This window comes from Quercus robur, chromosome 2, assembly GCF_932294415.1.
Source record: "Quercus robur chromosome 2, dhQueRobu3.1, whole genome shotgun sequence".
Taxonomy (NCBI): domain Eukaryota; kingdom Viridiplantae; phylum Streptophyta; class Magnoliopsida; order Fagales; family Fagaceae; genus Quercus; species Quercus robur.
The window spans coordinates 22224930-22238602 of record NC_065535.1 but is presented as its reverse complement, the minus strand read 5'-3'; the positions used below and the strand labels follow the sequence as shown (position 1 = coordinate 22238602).

Genomic DNA, 13673 nt, shown 5'->3' with positions numbered 1-13673 from the left:
ACATCTTTGTCAACCACATCTTCTCCCGATGAGTCTTGATCTTCCACCTTCTCATTAATGGTCTTTAGAGCAAGGGATTTACTCTTCCGTTGATTGGGCAGCGACATCTCATAAGTCTGCAGAGAACCAACCAGCTCCTGTACTTTGATGTCATCAAGGTCCTTACTCTCTTCAATTGCTGTCACTTTAGCACGAAAACTTTCCGGCAATGATCGAAGGATCTTCCTTACAATCTTTGAGTCCTCTGTTTTCTCCCCCAAGTTGAACTTACTGACAACCACCTCATTTAGCTTCCCATAGAAAGAGTCAAAAGACTCATCCTCACTCATTTTGAGCTCCTCAAACCGAGTGGTCAGCATTTGTAACTTGATGTCTTTCACTTTCTTCGTGCCTTCATAAGTGGTTTCCAGAATCTCCCATGCTTCTTTGGCAATGGTAATGTGAGAAATCCTGTGAAATTCATCTAGAGACACACCACAGAAAATAGCATTGAGTGCTTTACTGTTAGTCTTATAGTGTTATACAATTTTTTAAATAAAATATGAATTAAGAAAATTAAGTTTCAAAGTGTTCAACAATATTGTGGGCAAACATAAATATTATACAACAAAGTAAGTATTATATGTAGGTTCTAATATACATAAAAATGATTTCAAATGAAATTGTAAAATATCCGTGTATCACGTGGAACATCATCTAGTTATTTATAAACAATGTAGTTCATTTACGGCTCTAACAAAATGGAACGACTATACTTGTTTTCTTTTTTATAGCCCTAATAAAATGGAAACATTGAATAAAAAAAAAATGGAAACACTAAATATATATATATATATATATATATTTATATATATAAGAAACATTACTATTATTAACAAAGTTTGACAACAAACTTGATTGTTGCTTAAGGCTACAACTTCTCTTAATATCTTTTTATAAGATGTGAATTCTAAAAAATCCACCAAATCCATAGTTAGATTACATTTTCTTAGTATATTCTCCATGCTTGTAAAATTTCAAGAAGAATAAAGATCAATAGATATGTTATCAACCATATGTTTAAATTTCAAGTTTTTGTAATATAAAATTATACATAAAAAATAAGTTTATGGATCGAATAGTAAATAACATCCGATTGGCATGAAATTTGAAATGTGTGTTAAAAATATAAACAACATGTAATTCAACAGTTAGATTTTCAAAACATATAGTCAAGTTAATTTTTTTAATGAAAGTTTTAGCCTTAGGCTACAACCAAATTTTGTAACCAAACTTTGTCCTATTATTATTATTACTATTGCTTCCTTATATGCTATGGATTTTTTTTTGCAAAATAAAACCATTTTTCAAAAAATTTCATTAGTTAGCAAGGTTTCCAAACTATTTAGAAAAACTAATATCTCGAGTCTTTTAAACTTGAGTTCACTGTAGCAACTTGAGCACAAGAGACTCGAGTTCCATGTTCTAGCCACGCTGACGTGGAATTTTAATCCACGTGAAACTCGAGCTTATGAGACTCGAGTTCTTTACAAAATTCCTTTCGTTCCCTCACCTTTAGTTCTTACCTTCAACGAACTTCAGCAAAACCTTCCTCACAAGTTCAATCTGATCCAACCAACTCTAGCAAAACCTTCCTCACAGGTCCGATATGAGCAAAATCTCCACCACCTCATACTGATCCGATCAAAACCTTCCTCACAGGTCCTCATAAACATCTCACTAGAAAAACCAAACCCAACAAAATACACAAAGCCAATTGGAACCTTGTAAACCTAATCCCAACAAACACGCCACCACCTCATTCCGATCAGAAACTACAAACCCAAAACCAACAATAGCGCCACTACCTCATCTCGATCAGAACCTGTAAACCCAAACCCAATGATCATGCCACCATCTCATCTCGAACAGAACCTGTAAACCCAAACCCAACAATCATGCCACCACCTCATCTTGAACAAAACCTACAAACCCAAACCCAACAATCACGCCACCACCTCATCCCGATCGGAACTTGTAAACCCAAACCCAACAAACATTATTCATCCCGATTAGAGGTGAGCTTCGGTGGGGAATGAGAGATATGGAACGAGACAGAATGCCATCTTGCTGATGAGTTTCGGCCATGGAGGCCCGATTTGGACTTTGATCTAGAGAAAAAACTAGAGAGAAGAAGGTTCAAAGAGAGAGAGAAGAAGAGGTTCAGAGAGGAAGAAGATTGGTCAGTTTTTTTTTATTTGGTTTACTTTTAAGGAACTCGAGTCTCATAGACTTGAGTTTCATGTTAATTAAAATTCCACATCAGCGTGCCAGAACATGGAACTTGAGTCTCTTAGGCTCGAAGTTGCTACAGTGAACTCGAGTCTAAGACACTTGAGATGTTAGTTTCTTAAATAGTTTGGAAACGTTGCTAACCAACGAAATTGTTAGCAAAATTCTGTTATTTTGCAAAAAATATCCCTCTCACATCCACCTCTGAAAGTTTTGACCTAAAAAAATAACCCGCAACACTAAATAAATTATAATTAAAATTACTCCCTCTCAAACGGGGTGGTAATCATAACTCTTAAACCGTGAGGTCGTACCAGACAGCCGCACCACTTTATTTTGGCACATGAAATCTACTTCCATGCAGCTTGATAAGAATTAATATTGGAATTAATTTAGTTTTTCATGCTTCTTAATAATGGAGAAATTTACTTCCATTGTAATAAGGGGGGAAAATTGCATTCCATCTGAATAAATCACCGATCTGCAAAATTAGAGCCCAGCTGGCCTATTTGTGACTTTTGAACAGCTTGCAAAAACATAGCACTTTTACTTGATGCAAAAAACTTTGCTAACATTCATTCTATAAGAAAGAGATGTATAAAGGTTCAATTAGGATAACCCCAATTAAGTCTTGTAGCATACTACATATAAAGCTGATAGCTAATATGAGAATTAAACTAAAGAAGCAGAAATAGTCTGATAAACTAAGATCAGCAACATGCAATTTTTTTTCTGTTGTCCATCAGCACTGGGGCTGGTCCAAACCAGAGGTAACTAGCGGAGGCATGGTAGGAATGCGATTTGGTGATCCATTCTCGACAGGTGGCAGCACACCCCATTTTCCTTCAGATTCAAGTGGCTCAAATACATTAACCCCACCATCTGTTAGTCCTATGGCAAATTGGTTTGGGTCTTGTGGATTTGCAGCAATCACTAGTGGATATACTGAAGAACTGCATCAACATGGGAAAAAACAAAGAGGAATAAAAAGGTCATACCCAATGCACAAAGCTCCAAGTGGAAATCATATATGCTGATTTCTGGCTCAGATGTCGCTATATGCAAATGCAAAACTGTAAATATCAGAATCAGTATTCTTGTTAAGGGCCATATATGCATTATGCAAAATTTGTTAGTAACTATTATTTACCATAAAAGTCAGGAAGCTGAGACTACATAGTATCGGATAAATTTTAAATTGAGTTTCTATGAAGAAGAAGCATGTTTTGTCATCTTTGTTCCATTGTAAACAAGATGGCTAATCTATAAACCATTTTGGACCTATCTCCTCCGCGCTACTATGAGGTGGTTTATAAGACGGAGACCATCTATATGTATTATTTAAACAAGTCACATGAGTTATTAAAAAAACCATGTGATTAAAACCACACATGGATAGTCTTCAAGCGCCACATAGTGCGTTGGAGGAAAATAGCTTCAAACAAGTTTAGAGCCAAACTTTTTCCATCTATTAAATGCTAATTAATTCATACAAATTTCTTTAATGTATCTGTGTACTTAGTATAAATGCTTCATCAAAAAGTTGCACATGACATGAACCTCTTCTACATTTTTGTTGTAGTGCATTAGGATCTATGATCTCAAAATCACCCATGATACATACTATGAAATTGAACAATGGATGGTAAATGGTGACTAGGAAATTTGAAATTTGATAGTATGCATATCTTGCTGAATGAGGCCTATGTCAAGCATCTTAACAGATAGATTAGCAAAGGATCATTGAATACCTGACATGAAGATAAGCAGTAGGATTAATCTGACATCGTAATTGGAGATTTGAAGCACCAAATACACGCACAGTTCCATCCAAAAATCCAGCATAAATTAACTGGCTATCACAGGAGAATATTGCATGGGAGATTGGCGGTGAAGATTCTTCTACAACCCACTGGAATCACATAACATCATTAACTATTCTGAAGGAAAAAAATGGAAAGAGGGAGAGCAGAGTTGGAATGAAGTTGCTCATCCATGTTTTTGCCCCCCTACAATTTTGACATGTTGCCACCACTAAGCAAATCCTTACCACAATTTTAGATAGGATAATTATAGAGGAGGCAAGTCCACAGGACAAGACATTTGAATACTTTAATAAAAAGCTAAGATGAAGATACCTGCTTCACACATTCAAGTTTCTTTGTTTCATATATGGCAAGTTGCGTCCCATGTACAGCAAGGAAGTGTATTTGATCCTGGTGAAATTGAACTTGGGTATCTGACATTGCCATGGATGTCCTTCCAGCTGGAATCTGCAAGAAACTGTTGTTCTGTCGCTCCCACTTATCAGAGTTCCACACAATAATCTGGAAGAAGAGGATACACAAATTTTGATCATGTCAGAAATAATTATGAGAGCCATTTTGTTTGAATGTGTCCACTGTCTACACCTAGGTGAAGAGTGAAATTTTGTTGTGTTTGTCTATTTTGCACCTACTAAAATAGCATAATGAAGAGCTCTCTTGAATATGGTATTTTATTATTCATATTGGAAATCTCTATCCCTCTCTCTCATCTCATGGGCAACTGCAGGAAACCCAAGTCTGGTGGCTCATTTTACCAGCAGCCAAACAGATTTAAGCTATCAAACAAGGAAATCAATATCAGACAACTATTTGACCTAGTTCAGACTGCTAGAGTTCCCCAAAAGGAAAGCTATAGAAGATCAATTACTAACCTGAGCGTCTGCTCCAGAAGAAACAAGCACATTGAGCACATGTGAGAAGGCCAGGCCAGTGATTCTTTTAGAATGACCCTTAAGTTTGCTCTTAACCTACAACAAGAAAGAAAATGACCAAACTCCCAGATTTTCACTTTAATGAGCACCAATGCATTTGTCCATGCCATAATGTGTGTTACCTCATCTACCCGGACATTATATATGAGAATTGTGGAATCATCCATGCCAACTGCAATTATATTGTTATCTTGAGGGTGGAAAGCAAGATATGTTGCTGCAGGTGGTGGAGGCATGAAAGTTGTCATAACCTGTAATTTCCCAATTATAATTTATAATTGGTCAATCAAAGTGTGGTAGATATCAGATGCAGCATTAAAATAAGCCCCAAGTGATCTGTGTTATGGGTGATGGGATATAATAGAAACTTCAGTGCATAAAATTTTGAGTTGACTTGGCCAAAATTAAAATAAGCATAAAGGCCTAGATCTATTAGCAACCTCCCAAATAAGCTTCTCACCAGCATCTGCAGCTTAGACCAAATTATACCTTGTGAAAGGACATACCTCTCACCCATTTTCAGCATGCAAACTTAAATCACACCTCATAACAATCTAGTTTTAAACGTTACCTTAAATGTCATCATGTTGAACAGAGAAATTTTTCCTCCAGATGCTGACATGACATAAGAATCATTCTTGGACAAAGCAAAACATGATAGAGCGTCCTCTGGTTTAGCATCAGTTAAATCATTGGTCATTGTTATGCCTGATGGTGGTTGTACTAATTGAGGAGAAGCCTTGGTAGTTGCCTACACCACATCAAAATAATCACCCTTTTATTCATTAATAAGTGTAGGTTCAGAGTGAACCAAGAAGCTTTATATTCATGGAAGGAAATTTAAGGGAGGAACAGATTTAGAGAAAAGATGGGAACTTTATACCTTGCCACTCAAATTAGGGTCACATCGTTGCCATTTCCAGAGTAGATGGATGGCATTTGCTGCTAATGCCAAAATACCAGTACCTGAATTAGTATAAATCAACCTTGAGATCTGCAGAGACGCAGGAGAAGGTAATCAAAAACCATTTTTTTTAATCTGGCATTTAAAAGAAAATAGACTGTAAAAAGAAGAAAAAATAACAAAGATGGCATCTGAGATAATTTTAATGGAACATATGACCTTGGAATTCCATCTTTCATTGCATTTATATGACCAAGTTTTGTTTGACGTGTTATATACTTTAAAAAATAAACCATAAAACTGAATGATGCTCATGCTCAGATAAATTTTTGAAAATTTAGTATAGCAAACTATCTGTGTGACTAGAAAACTTGAATAAATTTATAGGAGGTATAAACTAACAACACCTAGCTAATATGCTCACATAGTCGTAATTGAAATTCAAATGGATCAAGAAATTTAATTATTGTATACTTCAGAAAGAGCACATGCTAAACATTAATTGAAATGTGTGAATAAATTGTATACTTCAGAAAGATATAAATATCAATGATAAGTGCTAGGCCAAACTACCATCCGTTTGTATGCACAATGGACCAAGAAATTTAATTTTCCCTGATACTCCTAGATATCCTAATAAATCATACCTTGTCTGATTTGACTCGAGCTGGGAGCTTCAATGACCTAAACTGAGCAGGTTCACTAATTTCAGTGAGCTTCCAAATCTTTGTTTGGTTGACTTCTTCAGCTAATTTAGGTTTCACATTCTCCAAGTTTCTTGTGTCTCCATTCTAGCAAGCCAGCAGAATGAATTAGTCCATGATTTTAAATATTAATGAAGCACAGAATTAAGATTCATTTTAATGTAAAGAAATAGTGTTTGTGAGAGAGAGAGAGAGTGAAATTAGAAGTTATGCTGAAATTGTATGTGATGGAGTCAGAATTACACACCTGTATGAATCACATAGGTCAAGGAAAACATGAATATTAAAGTAGAATTTCATTTGGTGTACTAATTACAAATCACATGATATAGATAGCATTTCTCTTAAGTTCAACAAAGGAAGATTTTACTAGACTGACCCTTGTTACAGTCTCAGAGGCACTTCTTGCCGCAACAAGAGAATGATTTTCATAAGTACGCATCAACCGCATCCCATCAACTGTTGCTAAGATTTTGATTCTGTTGTCATTTGCAGAAACAGCCAATAATGTCCCTTCCTTGTTGAAACGGATACGTGGACTTGCCTTCAATTAAAAAGTATTTGAGCAATTCAGACCACTGTTCTTTTTGTACACATTATTGTGATAAAAGTAGAACTGCAAACAAGACAAAAAATAGAAACAATATAGAGAATTTACAAACATCCATAAAATAACTTACTGGTAGTCCACCCTCAGCATCAATACTTGTCAAAAGATTGGGATTATCCATATCCCAAACCTTAATTGTATATTCATCACCAACAGCCAAGAACCGATTCTTGGTTGAATCAAATTGAACAATTCCAAGAGAACGTTTATTTAATCCTTGGTAGGTTCTCTTCACATGACCTTCATTTTCATTCCACTCAACAATGTGTGACTCACCATCTTTACTGGTTCCACATGAAAAAAGCCTACAATTTTCAATCACAGCATTGACTTTTGAGGTTTTCCATAATAGGATTAAATTGAAAGGAAAACATTAGAATGGTGTAAAAGTTCCAGTAGATAAACCTTCTCCCATCAGCACTATAAGCCATTGTAGTGCATGAGCGGCCAGGAGCATCATAGTCAACCCTGGATCCCATCATGTCATATAACCATGCTTTTATCTTTCCATCCACTGATGTTGAAAAGACAAACTGAGACATTACAGAAAAGGAAGAAACTTAAATAAACTGAGAGTAAATAAGCCATAGGATGCAAGACATGTATAAAATAGTCATATTGAAGTATCAAGCTGAGTCCTTACATGAACATTTTCTTTGCAGTGGGGACACACAGAATGAACTGGAGCATCATGACCTTCAAAAGTATACAATTTTGCACCAGTAGCTGCATCCCAGACCTTTAAAGAACGAAAACTAGTAACTAAATAATCTTTTATTTCTATGACTAATAGTGTAACTACTATTTGTAACCAACCTTGATGGTCTTGTCATCACCGCAAGTTATAACAGAGAGTTGCTTAGTAGGGTGACAGAACGCAAGATCGTTCACACTACCAACATGAGCATCAATCTAGAAATTAATTTTTTTTTTAAAAAGGGTGTTAGAAACAAATGATGAAAGATATACTGCAAGAGAGAAGAAAACAGAAACTACCTCCAAATGCTGGCGAATGTCATTCCCAGAATGATAAGTATATAGTTGCATCATGTGTTTAGAATATGCAACTCCTGTTTGATGCCCAAAAAATAAAAATAAAAATTTAGCAAATTTAGAACATAGGCTATTTCAAAAAATTTTGCGGTCCAAATATTTAATCTCACCAAATAAAGAACCATCAGGGCTCCATGCTATTCGCTTAACCGAGACACATGGATCTTTGATTAAAGTTGCCTGAATTTCATCAGATTTAGAATTTAGATTTCTCTGATGAAATAAAACGTTGACTTGCTTTTTAGTTATATTAATTGGGAAGGAAACCTACCTTTAATATCAGAGAACTTGCTCCAATATTCCATACCTGAAAATTTCTTGAAGCCATCTTCTCCCTGGAACTTACTTCCCACAAACTTATGTCGCCCAAAATGGTGCCAACTGAAAAATCAATTTAAGAAAAACTAGTCAATTTAAACTTAAACGCATATATATTTACCCGATATAACAGCCACCATAAAAATCACATGGTCATTAAAAGAAGCTAGTGGAAACCAACCTAGAAGTAGTGTCTGTTGAACAGGATGAAAATCCATACTTGTGGGAATTGATCCCTGATTTAATGTTCGTGCTACAGTCTTTGGCAATTCATCAGTTAGGTTAAACAACATGCTGTGACTTTGACCAGGATTGGTTACTGGAAACATTGCCTGCGGAAAAATGTATGAATATCATTTAGATAATTATTTAACTGTGACCCAAAATTGAGATCATTTGCTTCTGCTGTTAAACTTACCCGATCTGAACCCCCAGGGTACCTTGTTTTTGACATATCATCTATATCCCCAAGACCCTTTGAAACTGCAGCCATAGCTAGAAAATAAAATATATTTAGGAACAAAAATATAGGAATTTGTATGCCAGAGATTAGTATAAAATATGAAATTTTCTCGGGGATTTTAATAAGAGCTAGTGGTTAATTTGAATCAGTACCTGGATTTGTTACAGTACCAAAACCAATACCAATTCCAGAAACTGCTTGATGAGTTGTAGTTGAGGGATTTGATATCCATGATGTGAGAGGTGTCTGAAATGATGTTGACGGTGGTTGGAATGGCTGATTACAATGGCAAACAAAAGTGCAATTTAGAAAACGCTGAAAAGACTGTAGGCATGATTAAAATCCAAGTTAACTTAGTCTTTGAACAAGAACAAAGAAAATAGTTTATCATATACCCCATTTGTAGCCATTGGAAGAAAACCTTCAAATTTTGGTGTGGAGCTTATCATTTGATTGTTTGCAGCTAGTTGTGCAAATGAATCAGTGGAGTTTTTGCAACTGTGATCCAAAAAGAGGGTTCTTATATCAGGATTCTGTCTAGGATTTGCGCAAAGTGAATGCTGCCAATTCAAGCTGTCAAATTACACAGCAAAATCAGTTTACTCTTTACGGCCTATAGACATAGCCAGAAATTATAACGAGTATCATACTATAACTCCCCAATAATTAGAGCATCCTTGAGCTAATGATGTCATATTACCTTTGGTTGATAAGCATCCTTAACCTTGAGCCCCTTATGTTAGGCAGCTGCAATTTTTCCCGGAAAAGTGGGTTTGCCTCAAGAAGCTTCTTTAGCTCAATAAACATGATTGCTCTTGCTGTCTTTGTATCTCTATAATTAGAGAGCTGATCATTTTCCCTACATAAACCCACATGATATTTCATAGTGCTGTCCACATAGCATACATCATTATCACCAACTTAAAGTGGAAACTCACAATTCTGTATAGAACATGTACCTAAAATTCTCTAGAGTAAGGAGCATAGTAATTTCCTTGAACAAGTCCTCGTTGAAAGAGGAAAAAACCTTCAAATCCTTCACAAGAATTTCTACAGCCTTGCTGCGATCCAGCCTGATTTATTATAATTGAAAAAAGAAAAAAAAAGAGCAGACACAATTTAAAAATGAGCAAAAAAGTAAAATGCTTTGATGAGTTAGCAAAGACCATATATTTTTTTTATTATAAATTTTTAAGAATCACGAACTCACTTATCCAAAGCCTCAAGGTACTTTTGCTTTCGAATTTCGAAAAAGATCTTCATGGAATATCGGTTATCATCTGGACTGGTGAACCCGGAAAGATAATTCTCAACCTCATCCCAGTTCCCGCTAAGCACCAACTCCTCAAAGTACTTGAGGTTAAAGAACAATCCCGATTCTTGCTCTAGCCTACTCAAACAAAAAAAAAAAAAAAAACTACTAATTATAATGGAATTGTACAATTACTTAACCAAAAACAAAAAAAACAAATTGGAAGATGAAAACAAGGGATTGGACGAGAAATTACTTGTGAGCAGTGTCTTTGAACTTTTCCTCATCTAGGAACTGCAAGATCAGGAAGATTAGGTCCCTGCTGAGCGTAGACGCCATTGGAAATTTCCTGTTCTTAACTCAGAAACCTGCATACGAACCATTATCACTAACAACAATCACAATTCTTATGAAAAACGACAAAAAGAAACAACTAAACCAGCAGGCTAACAAACAAAAGCTTTTGTTTTGTGTTATTTATTTCAGTTTTAAAAGAAAACAAAATCCCAGGAAAAGGAAATCACTTTCCCTTCCAGAGAAAACACATAATTTCAGAACCATGTGTAACCTTCAATTCTCAGAAAAATTGAATTTCATTGAAACATGCAGCACGCAAAAATTGATTTAAGAAAACCAAAAAAAAAACACATGTACGTTAACCAAAATCAAAACAAAATAAGTAAAAATTAAAACTTTACGCTAACCACAAGCAAAACCCACTTGAATCATCATGATTATAACAAAAGGTAAGCAGAAAAAAAGTTATCCACGAAGTAAGAACACCAAAACAAGTTCAAAGAAAAAAACATGTACGTCAACCAAAATTAAAACAAAAAAACAAGTAAAAATTAACGCTTTATAAAACAACATGCAAAACCCACTTGAATCATCGTGATTATAACAAAATTCTGCAGAATTTGAGACAGGTAAGCGTTAATTACCGAGACTAAGGTTCAGAAAAATTAGGGCTTTCAGATATTCAGAAACAGTAAAGTAGCTTTTTATGCTTTAACCTAGTGAAATTGAAGATGCCAGAAAGCAGAAAAAAGCGCATGTGAGGTGAGTAGTACTAAGAATGAAAACAAACAAAAGCTACCCATCTGAAAGATAAAAGCAAAAAACAGAGAAACTCACCGTCAAAAACAGAGAGTATTAGAGAAAACAGAGCACTGACTTAAACGCTAAGACTCTCTCTGTGAGTCTGAGAAAGCTCTCTTTCCCAGAAGATGCTGATGATGACGATGACTGATTGAGAGAGACTGAGCACCACTGAGACATTGCAGAGGGCATTTATTTATACTACAAAGGCGGCATTTTCGATGCAGAGGATAAGTAACTGTGCTTATCATGATAAGTTAGGGGTCGTATCTATGTATGTTTTATAACTTTAAGGAAAGCAGTCGAAAAGTGGGTCCCAGAAAGCGAAAGATCACTCGAACAGCTGTCTTAAACTTTGTAAAAAGATAGACAGCGACAGTTGAGGTCAATTTTCTATTGTTCCCACTCCGATTCATTCAATACCAACTAGAGATTGACTGAAAGTGAATTCCTTACAAAGTTAATTTTTTTTTTTTTTTTTTAAATACGAGTATTTTTTTTTTTCCTAATTTTACCCCAAAATTATTGAAACAAAAAAAAGGGTTTGTTTGATTTGTTATTGGACCACGAGTACCACCTTTTTTATTTTTTATTTTTTTTTAATAATGTATTTAGAAAGATTTCCAATTTGAGAAGGTTGGAAATTAATATTTAACAATAGTAATAATTGCCTAAATTATATTCTTTCCATTTTTCAAGTAAAATGTAAAATACCCGTTTAGAGGCTTAGATTCAAAGTTGAAGAAATCTAAGGTCTAGATTTTGCCAACGCCTTTAACTCTAGTTTAGTTTAACCAAAGATAAAATTTTTACTATGGTGAAATTTAAATGGGTTGGCAGAATCTAGATCGTAAATTCATTCAACTTTAAATCATAACCTTTAAATGGACCGTTTCACTTTAAACTATGAAATGAAGAATATTCGAATATGCTTGATGATAAGATTGGTTAGTATTTTGGTCATTAAAAATAAAGTTGAGGCTATTTTAGGTTTTCTATAAAAAAAAAAAAAAAATAGCAGTTATTGAATAGTGCAAATTGTCTGATGTTCAAAAGGCACCACGAAATTGATTTTTCTAATATGCAAATATTTTAAAAATGCAATCCCACAAATATCGTCCAACCCAACGTATCAACAAAATCATATATTTTACTAAACTTGCACTTTTAGCCTACCAGTCCACTTACCCAATGGACTCAATAAATAATGAAAAATTTTAAATTGGTACATGTCTCAAGTTCTTTAAAAAAAAATGGTACATGTCTCAATAAATAAATACTATGGTTACTGTGGGCAATATTTTATATATAAAAAAAATACAAGAATGATTTTAGATCGGGTATCAAAAAGAAAAAAAAAAAAAAAAAGAATGATTTTAGATCAATATATCAATATCCTCTATAGAATTGAAGGTAAAAATTGACAAAGAACCTCTCAAAAAAAAAAAAAAAAAAAAATTGACAAAGAAAATTGGCCGCAATTGTATACTACTATTAATTAATAAGAAAGTTTAGTTTGAAAGCTCACAACTTTTCATTTGAAAAATTGAATTTTATACTAGTTAGTTTTTGAATTAGATTAGGATTTGACTGAAGTTTTATAGAATAATAACATTTCTTAATTTGTCATTCCGCTACTAAAAATAATAACAATAATTTTATCCCTTAACAAAATGTCAAAAACAATAGCGATTTTATTCTACAGCGCTGCGGCGTTAACACGCTCTCCCAAGGTGGCCGAATAATGTACTTACCAAAAAAAAAACATTAGGTGTCAGAATAATAATGGATTCTTTAATCAGTGCATGCATGACTCATGACTTTTTTTAAAAAGGGAAATAAAAAATTTAGTGAGCAAAACTCATGACTTTTAATCATAAACTAAAATTATTGCCCCCTAGAGGATTCACCTCAACATCACCCGTTACGTAATTTTGATTAAATTTAGTTTAAAATTCTTAAAACTTACCGATTTAAATCCACATATACGTGTATCATGCAAACTCAGTTGGTTATCTATTCCATTTAAATACTATTTTTTATTTCTCTTTTTAAAAATAAATAAAGAATTTTTTTAGAGTCTTGTTAACGAATGCTCTTGACACAATTATTGATAAATCATTTTAGAAAAGTTTTGACACAATCTTTATGGAAAATATAAAGAGTTATTTTTTTTTTCATTTTCCATAAAAAAAATTTTAAAAAATATATCTTAAACCAATGCACTCAAGGCATTATTTAA

The 13673-nt window shown here is 34.2% G+C and overlaps 1 protein-coding gene across 4 annotated transcripts; it reads right to left on the bottom strand.

The window, feature by feature from the left end:
- Positions 1 to 2849: 2849 nt before the first annotated feature.
- LOC126712891 (topless-related protein 1-like) lies at positions 2850 to 11632 on the bottom strand. 4 transcript variants are annotated; one of them, XM_050412414.1, is made up of 25 exons: positions 11468 to 11632; positions 10590 to 10701; positions 10292 to 10471; positions 10041 to 10154; positions 9782 to 9940; positions 9477 to 9654; positions 9234 to 9357; positions 9037 to 9113; positions 8800 to 8950; positions 8572 to 8681; positions 8411 to 8480; positions 8244 to 8317; positions 8064 to 8159; positions 7891 to 7986; positions 7653 to 7780; positions 7318 to 7552; positions 7017 to 7181; positions 6581 to 6724; positions 5913 to 6023; positions 5601 to 5780; positions 5152 to 5280; positions 4970 to 5065; positions 4410 to 4598; positions 4023 to 4183; positions 2850 to 3224 (listed from the first exon to the last, which is right to left on the bottom strand). In XM_050412414.1, the coding sequence occupies exons 2-25, from the start codon at positions 10670 to 10672 to the stop codon at positions 3014 to 3016; spliced, it is 3261 nt and encodes a 1086-aa protein (XP_050268371.1). In that variant the 5' UTR covers positions 10673 to 10701; positions 11468 to 11632; the 3' UTR covers positions 2850 to 3013. The 4 variants fall into 4 exon arrangements, with proteins under 4 accessions (XP_050268371.1, XP_050268374.1, XP_050268373.1 ...); XM_050412417.1 differs by having other exon boundaries at positions 8608 to 8681; XM_050412416.1 differs by having other exon boundaries at positions 9037 to 9101.
- Positions 11633 to 13673: the final 2041 nt, after the last annotated feature.

Bases quoted from the DNA above. Each gene is read 5' to 3' on its own strand.
- LOC126712891 (XM_050412414.1), bottom strand. From the start codon at position 10,672: ATGGCGTCTACGCTCAGCAGGGACCTAATCTTCCTGATCTTGCAGTTC. The intron at 10,155-10,291 runs GTGAGTTCGTGA...ATAATAAATCAG, and splicing joins TACCTTGAGGCTTTGGATAA to GCTGGATCGCAGCAAGGCTG. The intron at 9,358-9,476 runs GTATATGATAAA...CATTGTAATCAG, and splicing joins TTCCAATGGCTACAAATGGG to CCATTCCAACCACCGTCAAC.